Source organism: Musca domestica, unplaced genomic scaffold (assembly GCF_030504385.1).
Source record: "Musca domestica strain aabys unplaced genomic scaffold, Musca_domestica.polishedcontigs.V.1.1 3, whole genome shotgun sequence".
Classification (NCBI taxonomy): domain Eukaryota; kingdom Metazoa; phylum Arthropoda; class Insecta; order Diptera; family Muscidae; genus Musca; species Musca domestica.
The window spans coordinates 26336799-26355009 of NW_026712299.1; the positions used below are offsets into that span (position 1 = coordinate 26336799).

Genomic DNA, 18211 nt, shown 5'->3' on the forward strand with positions numbered 1-18211 from the left:
CTTTAGACGTGCGGGGCCGACCATGTGATACCCTACAACACTACAATTTGTTGGAAGTCCCCTTATATCCAAATCCATTTTGGAAGATTTCGTTTTTGAAATAATGACCCGGAGAATTTGGAGATTGGACCATAATTGCGATATGCATATAATACCCTCAAAAAGTAGTGTTGGGGGGTGTAAAAATAAAAAAAAATTCAATTCAAATTGTAAGTCAAATTGAAAAAATCGCATGCGATAAAAAATATGACAAAAATTGAAAAAAAAAAACGACAAAAGATATTCACTTTGTTATTGGTACATTTTTCCGCTATTTTCTTAGATTTTATCGTTTTCTGGCAAGAGACCATTCCGAATTGATGGGAATTGTGAAAATCGGCCCAGCGGTCCTTGATTTATAAGCAGAATAAATAAGATCAATTCTTTTACATATATATTTTACCTATTTTGCTATATATCCGATTTCTTGGCTATTAGCATCACTGTAATGATCAGAAGTGATATTTTAATGCAATTGTGATTTGGCTGGGATTGAAAATATTCGCGGTTTAGTGGACATTTTCCTTTTTTCTAATATAAAAGTTAGGGTCTATTTTACCCACTAATTATTGTCCGATGGCCGCCCAAATTGGTAGGTTTCTACCCACTCCTAAACTCTAACTCCATGTAAATTTTTAAATTGTGACCTATAGAGCAACTGCAAAATCGGAATTTTTTTCTAAATATCGTGCGATTATCCCCAAATACAATAGGGTTCTATTCTGACCATAACCCTATCCCCATTTTCAATTTCGTGAGGATCGGTTCAAAATTGAGACCTGTAGCTTGATTACAAATTAACATGGACAGACGGACGGACATACATAGCTAGATCGACTCATCTCGGCGAGATAGGAAGAATCATATATACTTTCCTATGTGGGAAACCAATATTTCGTGGTGTTACATAATTTTTGCCCCAATCAAACTTTTAATACCTTCAACACATAGTGTTGTAGGGTATAAAAAAAATTAAACAAGTAAAAAAACTGTAAGTTCGGCCTGGCCGAACTTTGAATACCCTCCACAATTTGGTACACATTTAACAATTTTCAAAAACATAAAATCCGTTAAAAATTCTGTTAAACTATTGAAAATACCTAATGTAGCCGTATATTAGAGTCTTTACGATGACGTGGACCTGCATAGGCAAATTTTGCCACAAGTTATTACAATATTCAAATGCGAAAATTGAAAAAAAAAATCTGTTTATAATGTAACTAAAATCATCAAAATACCGAATATAGGGAGGTACCATGGTCGTTATAAATCGTGGATCTGCACAGACAATTTTCTGTCATAGGCTGTAGCATCCATTACGAACTTCAAATGCGAAATTTCAAACAATTCCGGTGAATAATGTCGTCGAAATCATCAAAATACAGAATATCGGGAGGTACCGTTATATGGGGGCTATACGAAGACGTGGACCTGCACAGACAATTTTCTGTCATAGGCTATAGTATTCATTACGAACTTTAAAACCAAATTTGAAATAGTTCCGGTAACTAATGTCGCTAAAATCAACAAAATACCGAATATCGGGAGGTACCGTTATATGGGGGCTATACGAAGACGTGGACCTACATGGCTCGTTTTCTGTCTTAGGATGTAGTATCCATTACGAACTTCAAATACTAAAATTGAAACAATTCCGGTAAATAATAACGCAAAAATCATCAAAATACCGAATATGGGGGGGTACCGTTGCATGGGGGCTATACCAAGACGTGGACCTACATGGCCCATTTTCTGTTTATGCTGTAGTATCTATTACAAATTTCATATACGAAATTTGAAACAACTCAGGTAAATAATGTCGCTAATACCGAATCAAAATACCGAATATCGGGAGGTACCGTTATATGGGGACTATACTAAGACGTGGACCTACATGGCATATTTTCTGTCTTAAGCCATAGCATCTATTACGAACTTTAAATATTAATTTTAAAACAATTCCGGTAAAAAAATGTCGCTGGAATCATCAAAATACCGAATATAGGAAGGTACCGTTACATGGGGGTTATACCAAAACGTGGACCTACATGGCCCATTTTCTATACCAAAAGTCCTGCAGAAATAATATACATTTGAGTCAAATTTTTTCAACCTACTTCATTTCGTTCAGAAGCTAGAGTGATTTGTACAGACGTACGTAATATACCCTCCATGCTATGGTTGTGGGTATAAAAACAGTTTAGTATCACTTAGTACTTTTCAAATAATTATAGTACACATTTTCTTAACCACCTCCATATTTTAACCACAGACACCAACAGTGACATCTATCTTATATTCCGGATAACAGCTCTTTTCCTTCATCCAATACCAAATTTAGTACTTTCGTACAACTATAGTACACAGCTTCAAATACACCTCCATATCCCAATTCCCGGTACTAACAAAGACCTCATTATGAAATTTGAGGATCCCAGCCCTATGCCTTCATCCAATACCAAATTTAGTACCAGTTAGTTCTTTTATATTACAAATTTCCGAAACCAACTCTATATGTCTAAGCTACACATTAACAGCGACTCTGATACAAAATTTTGAAATTTGTCGACAAAAGGATCAAAATTTCCACTGCGCATGAAGCTCATAAAACGCGAAATTAACATACAATTCCATTCAGACTTGGCACATCTCAATATTTCTATCAGCACAAGATCTAATATAAAGATGGTAGAGATCGAACCATTGCTTCTAGTACCTCCCCCACACAGGGCCAAAGTTTTGAATAACCAAAACGAAACGATTATAAAATCCGGTTCCTTTGTATTTCACCCATGCCATTTTTTCTACTAACACAAGATCTGCTGTAAAGATGGGATATATCGGTCTACTCCTTCTGGTACCTGCCCCACAAAGGGTCAAAATTTTGTACATTCGTGAAGCTTATAAAATGCGAAATTAACATTCGATTCCATTCAGACTTGGAACAACTCAACAGTTACATCAACACAAGATCTGTTATAAAGATGATAGAGATTGGACCATTTCTTCTGATACCTCCCCCACATTGGGTTCAATGAACGCCCAAAGAAAGCGAAAAGCATCCAGCTCTCTTCAAATTTCACACATACAAATATTTTTGCTAACACAAGATCCGTTGTGAAGATGATATATATCATGCGAACCCCTTCTTGTACCTCACGAACAACGGGTCACAATTCTCAATACTTTTATAACTCGCGAAACAAGTCAGCGATTCTTTACATCCCGATTTCTCAAGGTGGCCAGGGTATGATGTCATTATGCATTTGTTTGTGACAGACAAAAGGAAACGAGATAGACCCATAGTTTCTTTTGATGATCTGCATAGAATGACATTCTGAGTCGATTTATGCATGTCAGTACATCCGTCCGTCTGTCCATGTACAGATCGCATTTATTGCCCGATCCACATGAAATTTTGCACAAATCATTTGTTTGGCCAAAGGACAAACCCTATTGAATTTGATAAGATAATCGGTCAAAATTTAAATATAGCTTCGATATATATCTTCGTTCGATTTGCCTTTTTGTGCACCAAGCGTGTACTATCGTCCCAAATAGTATGGAATTTTGCACATACGATCAAATTAGGCCTGAAAATAAGTATGCCAACTTTAATCGAAATCGATTCAGATATAGCTGTTGCTTATCGAGGTCGATTCGAATTGGATATAGCTTGTCCGATTTCAGGTTAATTGTGCACCAAATGGGCAATAAAAGCCCCAATTGAAAATATACAAAGTCGTCGGCATATTTAGTCCTCTGAACTTTAAATTACAATTATAATCATAGCTTGTATGATTTAATTATCCCATAAAATAGTTTAATTGTTATGTAAAGCTCTATTAAATATCCGAAGTGGTGCAGGGTATCATAAAGGCGCCTCCCCCCCCCCCCCCCCCCCCCCCCCCCCAGAGTTTAAGACTTTCTTTACTGGTTTTATCTGTATCAGAAGAAGTATCATTAATATTACCGAATGCACTATATACCCAAAATCAAAGGATTCCAAGGAATCTTAATCTGAAAATGTCCAAAACTCCCTTCTTTCCAAATGTCCAAAACTCCCTTACTTTTCGTTGGAAAATTGGACCTTCATTAGAAATTGGACCTTCATTTCATTTTTAATTTTTCAGAAATCAAAATTTGTACAAGTTTATTGACATTTTCCAATAAAAATAATTTAAAATTAAAAAGGCACATGTATTCTTTCAATTTGATTTGTTTTTTAATAATTTGTATATTATTGTTCAATTTCAATTATACAAAAATAAATGTTTAATTTTAAATTTAATTCCATGAAAATACCGATGCATGTATAAATGTGTGAATGTAAAAGTATGTAAACAACAAAATTGATAACGAATGAAAACCAAAAAATAAAATGGCATAGAATATAAAAAAATGGAAATTAACTGATGCAATTTCTATATATTTTGCAGGCCATCAATGTCAGTTAATGGACCCCCAATGATGATGATGCTGTTACTATCGGCGATATGAGTTGGTAGACACCCAGTTTTCCATCCATCAAAAAAAGACAAACAAACAACTCATCATGTCCAATTACTGATAATTAGCCAATACTTCACGATTGATAACCCCCGGATAGCTGGTATAGACTTGTGATTTGCCTGTCAATGCAATAAATTGCTCAGCAACTTCGACGGCCACACGAACTTGAGCCTCCGCCGTACTGGCGCCCAAATGTGGGGTAGCCACCACTTTAGAATGTTGAATGAGTTTTTTGGTGACTTCTGATTTAGGTGGCTCCTCGGGATAGACATCAAATGCAGCACCACCACATTGTCCCGATTCCAGGGCATCGAGCACGGCCTGTTCATCAACAATGCCACCACGGGCAACGTTCACAACCTTAACGCCCTTCTTGCATTTTGCCAAGGCTTCTGCGGAGACGAGATCTAAAGATGGGGTAAAAAGAGAGAGAGAAATTAATGCATTGGAAAATATTAATGTAAGTTATAATTTTGAGAATACACTTTTAGAGAACTTCAAAGTCAAAATCACAATATTGTATGGAATTTGTCAAAAATGGATTTGCCAGAATTTATTTAAATTATTTTATTTTTTGAAAAATTTGTTTGAAAATTATTATTTATTTGAAATTATTAGGTGAAGAACACAAATTTGAAAATCGGAAAAAGTTATTTTTGCTCCGTTCCAGAGCCTGCAGAATGTAAAGATTTTACTACGATAACCGATTTTTCCTTTATGATGTCAAATTGCAAAAGTAGTAGATTCTTGCAGGTTCTGCACCAGAACATTTATAAACTCCTAGACCACCATATTTTGTTTTTAAAATTCATGAAATTGAAACCTTCTACAAGATTAGAATTTTTATAAATTTAGTGGTGTTAAATCCCGAAAGAAAATTTCCACTCGCAACATTTTTGTTCCACTTCTTATTTCTTAACTTACTTCTTGTGGCTGGTATCAATGGGGTATGCACGGTAATATAATCTGCCAAAGGCCAAATTTCATCCAATGTCATTTTTTCAATGCCTGCCGCCTTTGCTTCTTCCTCCGTTGTGATGGGATCATAGCCAATAATCTGCAAGACACATAAACAAAGCCCCAAAAAATGGGTCACAAATAAATATGATGCCAGACAATATGACAATATTTTTGTAGGTTATTTTCATTGAAAAGAAGTAGAAGGTCACATACCCTCATGCCCCAGGCCTTCATGCGTATGGCCACCTCACGGCCAATGCGTCCCAGACCCAATACGGCCAATGTTTTGCCATACAATTCACTGCCACTGTAGAGTTTTCTATCCCAACGGCCCTCTTTCATGCTCTGGACAGCCGGCACAACTGGACGTGCTAAAGTTCCGATGGCAATGCATGTCAATTCACAGGCCGAAATTGAATTACCACCTGGAGTGCTGCGCGCGTGTATGTGTGGGAGAAAAAAAAAACAAAATAAACAAATTGAGGTTAGGTGAAAGGAATTAAGATACGTTTTCAAATTGAAGAGAGATAGAGAGAGAGAAAGAACAAACATCATTAAAGAGATTAAATTGATACGCCATCAATGAAACTTTGTTCTAGGAAGCTTTGTTTTGCAACTCATGCCAATTTTTTTTCATTTCTCGTTAGCCATGCAAAAAAAAAGAACAAATTGTTTGGCTTTATTTTGACTAGACACAAAAATTATGCAAATCAGTCAGCCAGTCTATTGCGCTCACAAAAAGTTTACACATGTCTTATGTTAATTATTCGCCAGATAGCTGGAGCTGTCTGTCTGTTTACTTTTACACTTACTAGAAGATTGTTTGCAAAAATTTTAATGTGTTTCTACTCTGCCAGTGAGAGATGTTCTCTCCGGGGAAAAAGTCACATAAGTCAAATTTTAACTTAGGTGAACTTTGAAAAAACAAAAATTATAGACACCATTCAAAGGTTAATAACTGTCGTCGAGGGGTCGTAATGGAATTGTCAATAACCTGAGGAATTTTTGGATTTTAAATAATATTTTGGAAGTGTAATATGAGGTAGAAACGTAGATTTTTCAATGCCACCCTGCAACAAAATGTAACTTTTTCGATAATTGCAGGGAAAAAACCAGTATACTATATTAAACATATTCTGTCAAAAAATTGTTAACCCTCCGAAGAAACCAAATCGACCCTCGCAATAACTAAATCATATTTTACAGCACAGAAAAATAAAGGATAATCCCATTTTGCTTCAACTTTGTATATCCTAATATTTGCATTAGTGCTAGATCAGGTGCGAAAATGGGAAATATCGGTCAAGTACCTCCCCCACAAAGGGTGAGTAAATATATAACTCTTTTAAAATGTGATGGAAGTGTCCGATTGTCTTGAAATTACACACATCACAATATTTTTATTAATCTAAGGTCTGATATGAAAAAGGAATATATCGGTCCAATCTTTCTGTTACCTCCCCCACAAGGGGTCAAAATTTTGAGAATCCATGAAGCTCCTAAAACACGAAATTAACATCCGATTCCATATAAACATGGCACATTTCAATATTTCCATTGACACAAGATCTGTTATAAAGACGGTTGAGATCGGACCATTCCTTCCGGTACCTTCCCCAAAAAGAATTAAAATTTTGAATTACCAAAACGTTCATAAAATCCGAATTAAGAATCCGGTTCTTTTCAAATTACACACCTCACAATATTTTTATTAGCCCAAGGTCTGGTGTTAAAATGAGATATATTGGTGTACGCCTTCTGGTACCTCCCCCACAAAGTGTCTACATTTTGAGAATCCATGAAGCTCATATAACGCGAAAATAACGTCCGATTTCATTCAGACTTTATACATCAAATTATTTCCATCAACAGAAGATCTGTCATAAAGATGAAGGAAATGGCACCATTTCATCTGATACCTCCCCCGCATAGGGTTCAAGATTTTGAAAAATAAAACGCTCAAAGAAAGCAAAATAAGTAACATTTCTGGTAAAACAAAATCTGCTGTAATGATGATATATATCTGCGAACCCCTTCTGGTACCTTCCCCACAAAGGGTCACAAAGTGTAAAGAAAATATCGCACATGTATCGGCCAGTGTTAGGTATGACAATTAATTATCGATTCGTCGCCATTCGCAGCAATTGGGCTTCTGTTGGTCTACAACGTGGACAATTTGACCGAAGGATACACGTGGACAATTTGACCGAAAATACAGATGGTGCAAAAACTGAGGCCGAACTGTTGGAAATTTGGCCGAAAGATTCACTTTGTTATCAAAAAAGTATGTCCATGTACGAAGCAAATTTTTAGCTCAAATTAAATAAGTAAATAAGCTGAATTGTCGATTTTTGAGTGAATATCGGCCAGAAGTGTCGCAAAAGCTCCATTCAACTTAATAAAAAAACTGCGGTCTATGGGCTGGTGGCATCATTGAATAATACTTCATTAAAGATGTTTCGAATCGTAACTGGTAATGGTGAGCGCTATGTGATATGGTATACAACGCAGCACATCTAACAATGGACTTATTGAGATGAGTCCGATGAACATTTTATTTCACTTTCAGTCCAAATGTATGTATAGCTTCCATATATATATATATATATATATATTATTCCGATTTCTAGGTAATTTCGCGCAAAATGTGCATTATCAGTCCAAATATTATGAATTTTATGACATACCACCGAAATAAAAGTTTAGTTCAAAATTTGGATATATCTCCCTACGTCCGATTTCAAGTTTGTTGTGAACCAAATGTGAAATATGAGCCCAAATCAGCTTACATTTTGACACAAACAACCAAATTAAGTCTAGAAGAATGAATTTGATATTCATTTAAAACGAAGCCGTAATATGCACTCCATACCAGTGATATTTGGTACATAATATCAGATAGAGCCTACAAATTTCTTCGACAAATTTTCGTCCGATGTCGAATTTTTAGTTCAAAAAATGTGTAATATCAGCCCAATATTGGCACCTGCTACCGAATTTAGCATAAAAGTCAGTTTGAAAATTTGGTGAAAATTAGAAAAAGCTATAGCTCCTATGTATGTTTCATCCAATTTAAATTTACATAAGTCCCGCAAGATCGTAATGTGCTCTCCATAACAATAATATTCTTTATAATTTATACCATAGAGCCTATATACAGTCTATAAATGCGTTTGACAAATTTTGTCGAGATCGGTTCAGATTGGGATATAGCTACTACATATATTTCCTTTTAATTTGATATCGAAAAAATTGCAAAACATGTAGATTCTTGCAGGTTCTGGAATAGAGCATATGTTACGATTGTCCGATTAATGGGTGTCCCAACTAGAACGAAACTTCAATTTGTTTTGTAGCTACAGTTCGCAAATTGCGTTCAATTTGGGGCCACAATAATGCTAAGAGATGGATGGATAAATTTGCCGAAACTGGGTCTGTTAGTGATGTAAAGACAAACACTTTGACCAGTTCTATCGACCGAAAATATCACAGCTCTACGTGGTGATGTCGCTTAAACTCCATCCACTTCAATTCGACACCGAGCTCAGCCAGGTTTTGTCCGTCTCAAACTACTGCTTACACAATTTATTCATTGAAAGAGAATTATCTATATAGGTCCATGATATCATATAGTCCACATATAGCAGTACCCCCCGGTATTCGGCATTTTGATGATTTTAGCCACATTTGTCAACGGAATTGTCTGAAAATCCACACATGGAGTTCCTTGTGGGTACTTTATACCTCGACAGAGAATTATCTATATAGGTCCACGATATCGTATAGCTCTTATATAACGATACCCCCGATATTCGGTATTTTGATGTTTTTAGCCATATTTTTCAAAGGAATGGTCCCAAAGGGTTCTTTGTACACAAGGTGTTCTTTGTGAGTATTTTACCCCCCGAAAGAGAATTCTCTATATACGATAACGTATAGCCCCCATATAACGGTACCCCGCGATATTCGGTATTTTGATGATTTTAGCCTCATTTTCCAATCGTATTGTCTGGAAATCCACAGACGGAGTTCTTTGTGAGCACTTTAACCCTGAAACGGAATTGTCTGTATAGGTCCACAATATCGTATATCCCCCATATAACGGTACTCCCCTATATTCGGTATTTCGATGATTTTACCCACATTTTTCAACGGAATTGTCTGATAATCCACACAAGGCGTTCCTTGTGAGCACTTTACCCCCTGACATAGAGTTCTCTATATAGGTTAACGATATCGTATAGCCCCCATATAACGGTACCCCCGTTATTCGGTATTTTGATGATTTTAGCTATATATTCCAAGGGTATTCTCTGAAAATCCACACAAGGGTTTCTTTGTGAGCACTTTAACCCCTGAAAGGTATTTGTCTATATAGGTCCACAATATCGTATATCCCCCATATAACGGTACCCCCGATATTCGGGATTTTGATGATGTTAGCCACATTTCCCAATGGAATTGTCTGAAAATCCACACAATGAGTTCCTTGTGAGTACTTTACCCCCAGACATAGATTTGTCTATATAGGTCCACAATAGCGTATATCCCCCCATATATCGGCACCTTCCGATATTAGGTATTTTAAAGATTTTAACAGAATTTTCAATGGATTTTATTTTTTTGAATATTATCTAATTCGTTCCAAATGGTGGAGGGCATTCAACGGTATTTACGGTCTCTCTCTAACCATCTGTTTTTTGTGTTATCAAGTTTCAGCCCAATTTTCAACCAAATCGTAATGTAATGTGATATTTCGAGTTGTTCGCTTTGAGAATAACTGATCTCAAAATATTAATATTATATAGCTTATTCTCTATTAATATAACTTATTCTTCTTATTCTTCCAGTTCTCTGGAGAACCATAAAGACACTGCCAACAATAATTTAATTGACCGTTGGTACTTACTTTAGGACAATAACTTTGTTCTTTGTTGCTGCTGGTACATCAATATTATCCACACCGGCTCCGGCACGACCAACTACCTTCAAGCTTCCCGCCCCAGCCTCTAAGACCTGTTGGGTGATTTTTGTGTCAGATCTAACAATGGCAGCATCATAGTTCTGAAATGAAATAGTAATCACAATATAAATATAAATGCGATATTTATAGACTGAAGTAGTAGTACCAAATTAATGGTATTGTTAATAGATCCATAATAACATAAGTTTTTTTTCCAGAACTTGCAAAAATATACAATTTCACCATTTTTACCGGGCAACTGTTCTCGAAGCCTTGGCACAACCAAAAGAGATTTTAACTTTAAACGAACTAGGAAAAATGCAACTCTGTGCTAGAACCTTATTATTTCAAATAGGCATTTTATTATTTCATAGGCGTTTTAAATTAGCATATAGAACTCTGCATTCTATGAAATTTAATACATAAAATTAACTAAAGAGATAACAGATTCCCATCTCTGATTTATGTATTTACAATGGATTTACGAATATTAATTTTGTCTAGTAAAATTGAATGCCATATTTGGTCATATTCTCTTGAATTTCACTTCGATTTTTACAACTTTTCAAGAGAATCTTATTTCTGAAAAAATATCCCTTTCCCAAATTTTCTACATAATGCAATTCTCTCAAAGTTATTTCAACAAGTTTTTATATCGTTTTAAGATGGATTCTTGTTCTATGAATGTACGAAATGAAAAATATTTCCTTTACATTTTTCTTTTAACATTTCTTCCCTTCATAACTGTTTTCATTCCATATTTTCATAGAACATGAATTGAGCCTCATGACACCCTAATATACACCAAAATTTATATTTTAATCCATGCAAACAGGAGGCAAATACTTACTTTGACTTCTTTGCAGAGTTCATCCACCGGCAATTTCAGTTTATAAGCCACCTGATGACGATAAACAAAAACAGGAACAACAACAAAAGAGAAAAAAATTGCAATTAAAAATAAATCTTCAATGAAACACACACAGAATTTAAATAATCAGCAAAATATGAAAGCATAAATTAAGACGACGAAACGAAAATTTACATTAATGCCATTCTTTTGCAAAAGCTCCACACAGGCGCTGTCTACGGCATCGCACACCAAGACATTTTTAATATCAACCGGCATTTTTCTTGTTTTCTGTTTTAATTTTCTTAAATTATTTCTCTTTTATGTTCTACACAAAATTGTAGGCTTTAGAGAATTTCTTCTGAACGTAGGATGTGTGATCTCCACTTGTATGTACAACCAACCAACCAACCGGTCCGGACGGTATGCGAAACTCAACTGATTACAGAATTGAAAAAAACCGGCCGCCAACTTTGTAAGACTTGCATTCCATAGCATGAAAGTGGACAATAACAACAGTGACACTGACAGCGGGACAGACGTGCGAACAACAAACAAAACAGCTCACATTGAAAAATAATAAAAACAACGATCTCCAGACTGGACGTACTTAAGGCTTGCACAGTGTTGTGAGATCAAGATTTTTGAAGACAAAATCAGCAAAAATATTGAAAAACAAATTGCATTTTTCAAAATTGTTTGCAAAATGCAATTCTTGTGCGACAAATTTCAAATAGTTACAATTTTTTTCAATAGTTACGAGGAAAATCCTGCAGATTATGAAAGTAGAGCTAAAAAATTTTAGAAATTTTTGGATTAAGATTCCGCGGAATCCCTTATTTTTATATCCCCCACCTTGGAAAGGAGGGTATATTAACTTTGTCAATCCGTTTGTAACATCCTTAAATATTCGTCGTAGACCCCATAAAGTATATATATTCATAATCAGCATAAAATTCTAAGTCGATTTAACGATGTCCGTCTGCCTGTCTGTCCGTCTGTCTGTCTGTTGAAATCACGATACAGCCCACAAAATTTGACGTAGAGCGCCAAAATTTAGCAGAGCAATTTTTATTGTGTCTGGTATAGTCCCCATATGACGATACCTCCCGATATTCGTTTTTTTGATGATTTATGCCACATTTTTTCACGGATTTGTCTGAAAATTGGTATTTGTAGGTCATAACGGGTCCCTGTGCGTGTGGCAAAACATTGCATGAATAGGACCACGTTTTGGTATAGCCCCCATATAAAAGTAACTCCCGATATTCGGTATTTTAATTTTTTTGCCACATTTTTTCACGGAATTGTCTAAAAATTGGTATTTGTTGGTCATAATGGGTTCCAGCTCCGGTGGCGAAACATTGCATGTATGGGCCCATGATTTGGTATAGCCCCCATATAACGGTACCTCCCGATGTTCGGTGTTTTAATGATTTTTGCCACGTTTTTTCACGGATTTGTCTGAAAATTGGTATTTGTAGGTCATAATGGGTTCTAGCTCCTTTGGCGAAACATTGCATGTGTATGTCCACGATTTTTACTTGTTTAACCCTGAAGCGAGTCTTTTTGATCCTTTCTTTAAATTAGGGTTAAAAACTTCCTTTAAACGGGATCGTAGCAAGTCGAAATATTCTACAAAACTATTTGCCATAAAATTCTACTCTAGGTCCTACAAGACGTCAAGAGTCTAAATCCTACATATACTCTAGGAATTCATATACATTTAAAATACTTTCCGTTGTACATATATTAAAAAAAATATTGGCATCAATGTTCTCAAAAAAAATTCCCAATGTTTGTATAATTTTTTTTTCTAACTTTTTTTAAGTTGACAACTGAAAATAACGTAAAATTTATTTTACGCAAAAGATGTCAAAAGAAGAAATGTTTTACACAAAACTTCACTGTTAATCTCAGAAAAAACCATCAATGTGGGTGCAATAGTTTTTAAGAAAATTAGATTAGAAATTTTTGTACTACAGTGCAAATTTTGTGGTACAAAAAATGGGACATATCGGTCCACTTTTGGTGTAGACCCCATGTAAGGATAATTTCGATTTCTAGTATATTTTTTTATTATTTTTTTCATACTTTCCATGTAGTTTCACCAAGTTTTGTCATTTTGAGGTCTACTTTTTGATACAACCCATATAAAAAGACCCCTATAAAGGGTCTTGAATATTTTCAATCAATTCTTAGCAAAATCTGAATTGTACATCTGTGTAATATGCCGTTTCCACACACTGTACCTTGTAAAAAAATATCAGTACTATTTGCCTTATATTAAAGCGAAAATACTTGTTGCCGTGGACAACAGCGTCAATCATAAATGAGAATTTGTCATAAATTATTGTGTGGTCTGACCGATAAGAATTTTTTTCTCAACACGTTCTATCTCTCACTCTTTTGGTATTTTCTCAGACAGATTATATTGCCATCGGCCCTATCAACGGTAATTGTTAGTGTCTTATGCACATGTGGTCTGTGACACCTTAGATAATGAAAATGGGCTATTGAAGTCGATTAACTAATGAAGTCTGATAATCTTTCACAAGAATCAATAGAGATATGGTGGAAATTTTGGTCAGTCTGGTTCATATCTTATCAGTAGAATGTTTCTACATTAACCGGTAATAGCCAGTTAAGAAATTTGGAACATTAATTTTATGACGAACCATGAATTTATGACGGGGGTCATTCACGCTTGTCGTGTTTTAATTTATTTTTATTTGTTTTAAGTGTGTCGCAGCTAGAGATAAAAGCGGGAGATCCTTTTAATATACAAATCTATTGTTTTCTATCGATATTTTGAGTGAATAGAAGATGGTCAATATTTCCCATAAGATCTCTTCATTTTAAAGCTTGAACATCTTAAAAGTACAACTTTTAAATACAAAAGTATTGATACCTTGTTTCACTTGGTATTTTATTAAAATAGACATTTTTAATATCTTCGATAAATGATTAAAGTTAAGATACATAGAAGGTTTTTTACTGGCTTAAGTTATCGGATGGCTTGTTTGTAAAAGAACAAAGAAGCGTAGGGTAAACAAATATAAATTATGGACCAAAATTGATCTAAGTCAACCTAAAACCGCTTTGTTATTTTACGAAGAAGCCAGCCGATAACTTAAGCCAATAAAAAGCCTTCTACATATATATCTGCACTTTAATGTTTATTTGTATATATTGCAATTCAATGTCATATTTTCGTTCATTAATGGCGCCATCTTATATTCAGGCAACAAAAACACCAAAAGTGTTTTTACACTACAAAATGTTATGTAGCAACGTCCATATCATTATTTTATTCAAACATTACATAGCCCCATCTAGATGTGAGTTGTGTCAATGAATTTTGTTTTAAAAGGTTTGGAGCATTACTAAATATTACTATTCTGTCAAAACATATACACAAATGCTCTGTTCCATGATAGAAGAATATAGGTAGATGCATGGTAGAAGAATATAGGTAGACGCATCGACACAGGTGCTGGGACAATGAACTGTTAAACCAATTTTGGAATTGAAACTGTTGAATGAAAAAATTATTTAAATTTGTAAAAATTGTTGAAAAACGCGTACTATAATAATTTCCTAATGACGTCGTATAAGAAAACATATAAAAATCTGCTTGTATTTGAAATGACATTTAAAATTTTTTGACATATCAACGCTTGGAAACATTGATATGTCAAAATTTTTTAAATGTATTTTCAAAAATAAGTTGCTTTGTATATGTTTTCTGATACGACACCAATCAGAGTTTGTTGTGATATGCATTTTTCAACAATAGTTGTGTTCCAGAACCTACAAATTAGTACTAAATAATGCTAATTCTGCTACAACGCGTTCCCGTACTCCAAAAACTAGCAAAACTTGAAGCTCTCTCCAGAAAAAAATTGGCGCTGAGTGGTGCACATTTCTGCTTGTTTTAGCTACATGAATTTGGTCGAGCAGAAATGTGCAAATTGTAAATTTGACAAAAGATAAACTTAAAAACTAATATTTGTCTTGCAAAAAACAAAAAGAGAAAATATGGAGCAACTGATTTATTCACTTTTGGATGATTCCAGGAGTGAAGAGGACTGGCTGAATGAGGAATAAGACGAAGAAAATGGATTGGAAAACAGTGCAAAATTAGTGAAAGGTAAATTGAAAAAATAAGCTTAAAATCAAAGATGTTCGCTTATTACTACGAACATTTTCTTATTATTTTTTAGGTTGGCTGTCTTCCCAACTTGTGGCATTAAGTCTTCTAGCAGTCTTAAGGGCTAAGTACATAAAAAGCTTGAAGTCATGGCTAGGCATATTTTGTGACATTTCACAAAGGGATTACAGAGCCGCATTAAATCCAGCCGTAGTTTTCCATTATAATTTGACATTAATATGACTAGCCATGACTTCAAGCTTCTTATGTACTTAGCCCTTTAACATTAATTTAACCGGCGCCTCCAACCATGTCAGCTTCTCTGGGGTTGGGATTTGAGAAAACTCCACCTCTAAATACTCTTCAACGCATTCTGAAAACAAAACTTTCTAAATAAACAGCGTTTAAAAATAATTATTTATTTTAACTTATTTTCAATACTCATTTTTTAAATTTTGGCGTCCATTTCAGTAAGCTTTCACCAGTCCGATTTAGACTGTTTTCTTTTGGAATTTTGAATGTTGACATTTTATCGCATTTATGCTAATTTTCTGTTCTCTCTGGAAAACTAATTTTACAAATTTGAGTAAATTTTCATTTAAAAATTTGTGGAACAACTAATTTTACAAATTTGAGTAAATTTTCATCTAAAATTTTCAATTTCAAAATTGGTTTGACAGTTCATTGTCCCAGCAGCTGTGTCGATGTGACTACCTGTATTCTTCTACCAACAAATAGTACAATTTTGGGATAAACCTGTATTGTCTTACTATCTTAGATTCAATTTTGTGGAATTACCCCAGTATTCCTTTCATGTTTTGTGTTTTTTTTTCAATCTAAAAATATTGTTAAAAATGTGAAATAAACTAAACCAATTGTTGTATATTTAAAAGTATGTTTGATACTATAAGACTCCTCTATAGAGTTGCATTTTTCCTAGTTTCTTGAAGTTGAGCAACCTTTCTGATTGAGCCATGGTATGTTCCACAACCTGCAAGAGTTTTTAATACAATAACCAATTGCCCTTTATGATATCGAAAAATATTTTAAAACTAGTAGATACTGGAACAGAGCATTTTTTTTCATCGCTTACTTATCGAACTTATGGTAAGTTCACATGACACGTTATTGACTCTCTATGTAGAAAAAAATTTAATCAGCTGGTAGCTCTACTTTACCTCTTTATTGTACCATGTGTTTATGTATACATCTGCGCTTTTTCAAAAATGATTGGAAATTAAAAATAGAAAGAATTGTTTGTGTTAAGTTTTAACTTATGTTTTTCCTATTTTGCAATCGGCAGAAAAGTCAGCAAATAATGCTCATTTAGACTAGTCATTTTAAATCGACTCGATTTCTAAATCCAACTTTCAAAACCTATTTTTTAAGAATACTTTAAAATAATATAAAATGTCAGTCAGCTGTTCTTTGTTTATGTCTACATACGCGCTTTTTACTCAATGGACAAAAGATTTTCCATATCACAGTTCACACTACGATCATCTGCGGAATATTTGAATTATTAAAATTTGTAAAAATAAAAAATGCATATCATAACAACCTCCGATTGGCATCGTATGGGAAAACATATAGAAATTTTGTGGAAGATATGTAATCGATCCCCACATTTACTCAATCTATTTATATTCCTGATATTCTGATAAAAATATTTGAATTTTCATGGGAATGTCTTCTTCTTTTCCGAAAGTTCGAGTAGAGTCTCTTCTCCAGCTTGTGACCAACGTTTACGAGTTTGTTTTTGTTTCCAGCGAAAAATGCCCAACACAAATTATTGTCAAATATATTGTTTATAATTTATATTAAATAAAGCAATATTTTTTCTGCATTTACATTATTTTATTTGTTCCAAATGCTTGCGTTAGTTTTGTCTGTTCCTTTTTGCGATTATTTTAAAATGTAAATAAACGTCATACTATCACAGTTGACAATTTATTTTAATTCCGGTGCGGAATGTAAACATAGCATTAATACACTTCAAAGTTCCTAATGTTTCCCCAAAAATCCTTAATAGTTAAAGCCCATTTATTCGGTTCGAGATTAGCATACTGGGTTTTTTATTATCCAGTGGGCTTATTAGATCCGAAAAATTTCAAAAGTAGTGGATTCTTTAAATTAAAAAAAATTAAATTTTAAAAAATTTAAAAAGCTTACACTGATTAAATTTACGTGGGAACATGGCAATAGTGTCATATACATTCATGCATGGTAGAAAAATACAGGTAGATGCATCAACGCTTGGGAACATTAATATGTCAGAAATTTTTAAATATTTCTTCAAAAATATGTATATTTCTGTATGTTTTCCTACACGACGCCAATCGGAGGTTGTTATAATATGCATTTTTAACACAATATTTACAAATTTGAGTATTTTTTCATTCAACAATTTCGATTCCAAAATTGGTTTGACAGTTCAATATCCCAGCAGCTGTGTCGAAGCGTGAATGCATGGTAGAAGAATATAGGCAGACGCGTCGACACAGCTGCTTGCACAATGAACTGTCAAACCATATTTGGAATTGAAAATGTTGAATGAAAAATTATTTAAATTTGTAAAAATTGTTGAAAAACACAAATTATAATAGCCTCCGAATGACGTAGTATAAGAAAGCATATGAAAATCTACTTATATTTGAAAAAACATTTAACGCTCCCAAGCGTTCATGGCAGAAAAATACAAGTAGATGCATCAACGCTTAGGAGCATTGATATG

The 18211-nt window shown here is 34.2% G+C and overlaps 1 protein-coding gene across 1 annotated transcript; it reads right to left on the minus strand.

Annotated features, from left to right (window-relative positions):
• Positions 1–4242: 4242 nt before the first annotated feature.
• On the minus strand, positions 4243–11768 carry LOC101887577 (D-3-phosphoglycerate dehydrogenase). The gene is made up of 6 exons (XM_005183040.4): positions 11520–11768; positions 11325–11375; positions 10421–10575; positions 5725–5944; positions 5476–5608; positions 4243–4958 (listed from the first exon to the last, which is right to left on the minus strand). Exons 1-6 carry the CDS (start codon positions 11601–11603, stop codon positions 4603–4605), a joined length of 999 nt encoding a protein of 332 aa, XP_005183097.2. The 5' UTR covers positions 11604–11768; the 3' UTR covers positions 4243–4602.
• Between the last annotated feature and the right edge of the window lie 6443 nt (positions 11769–18211).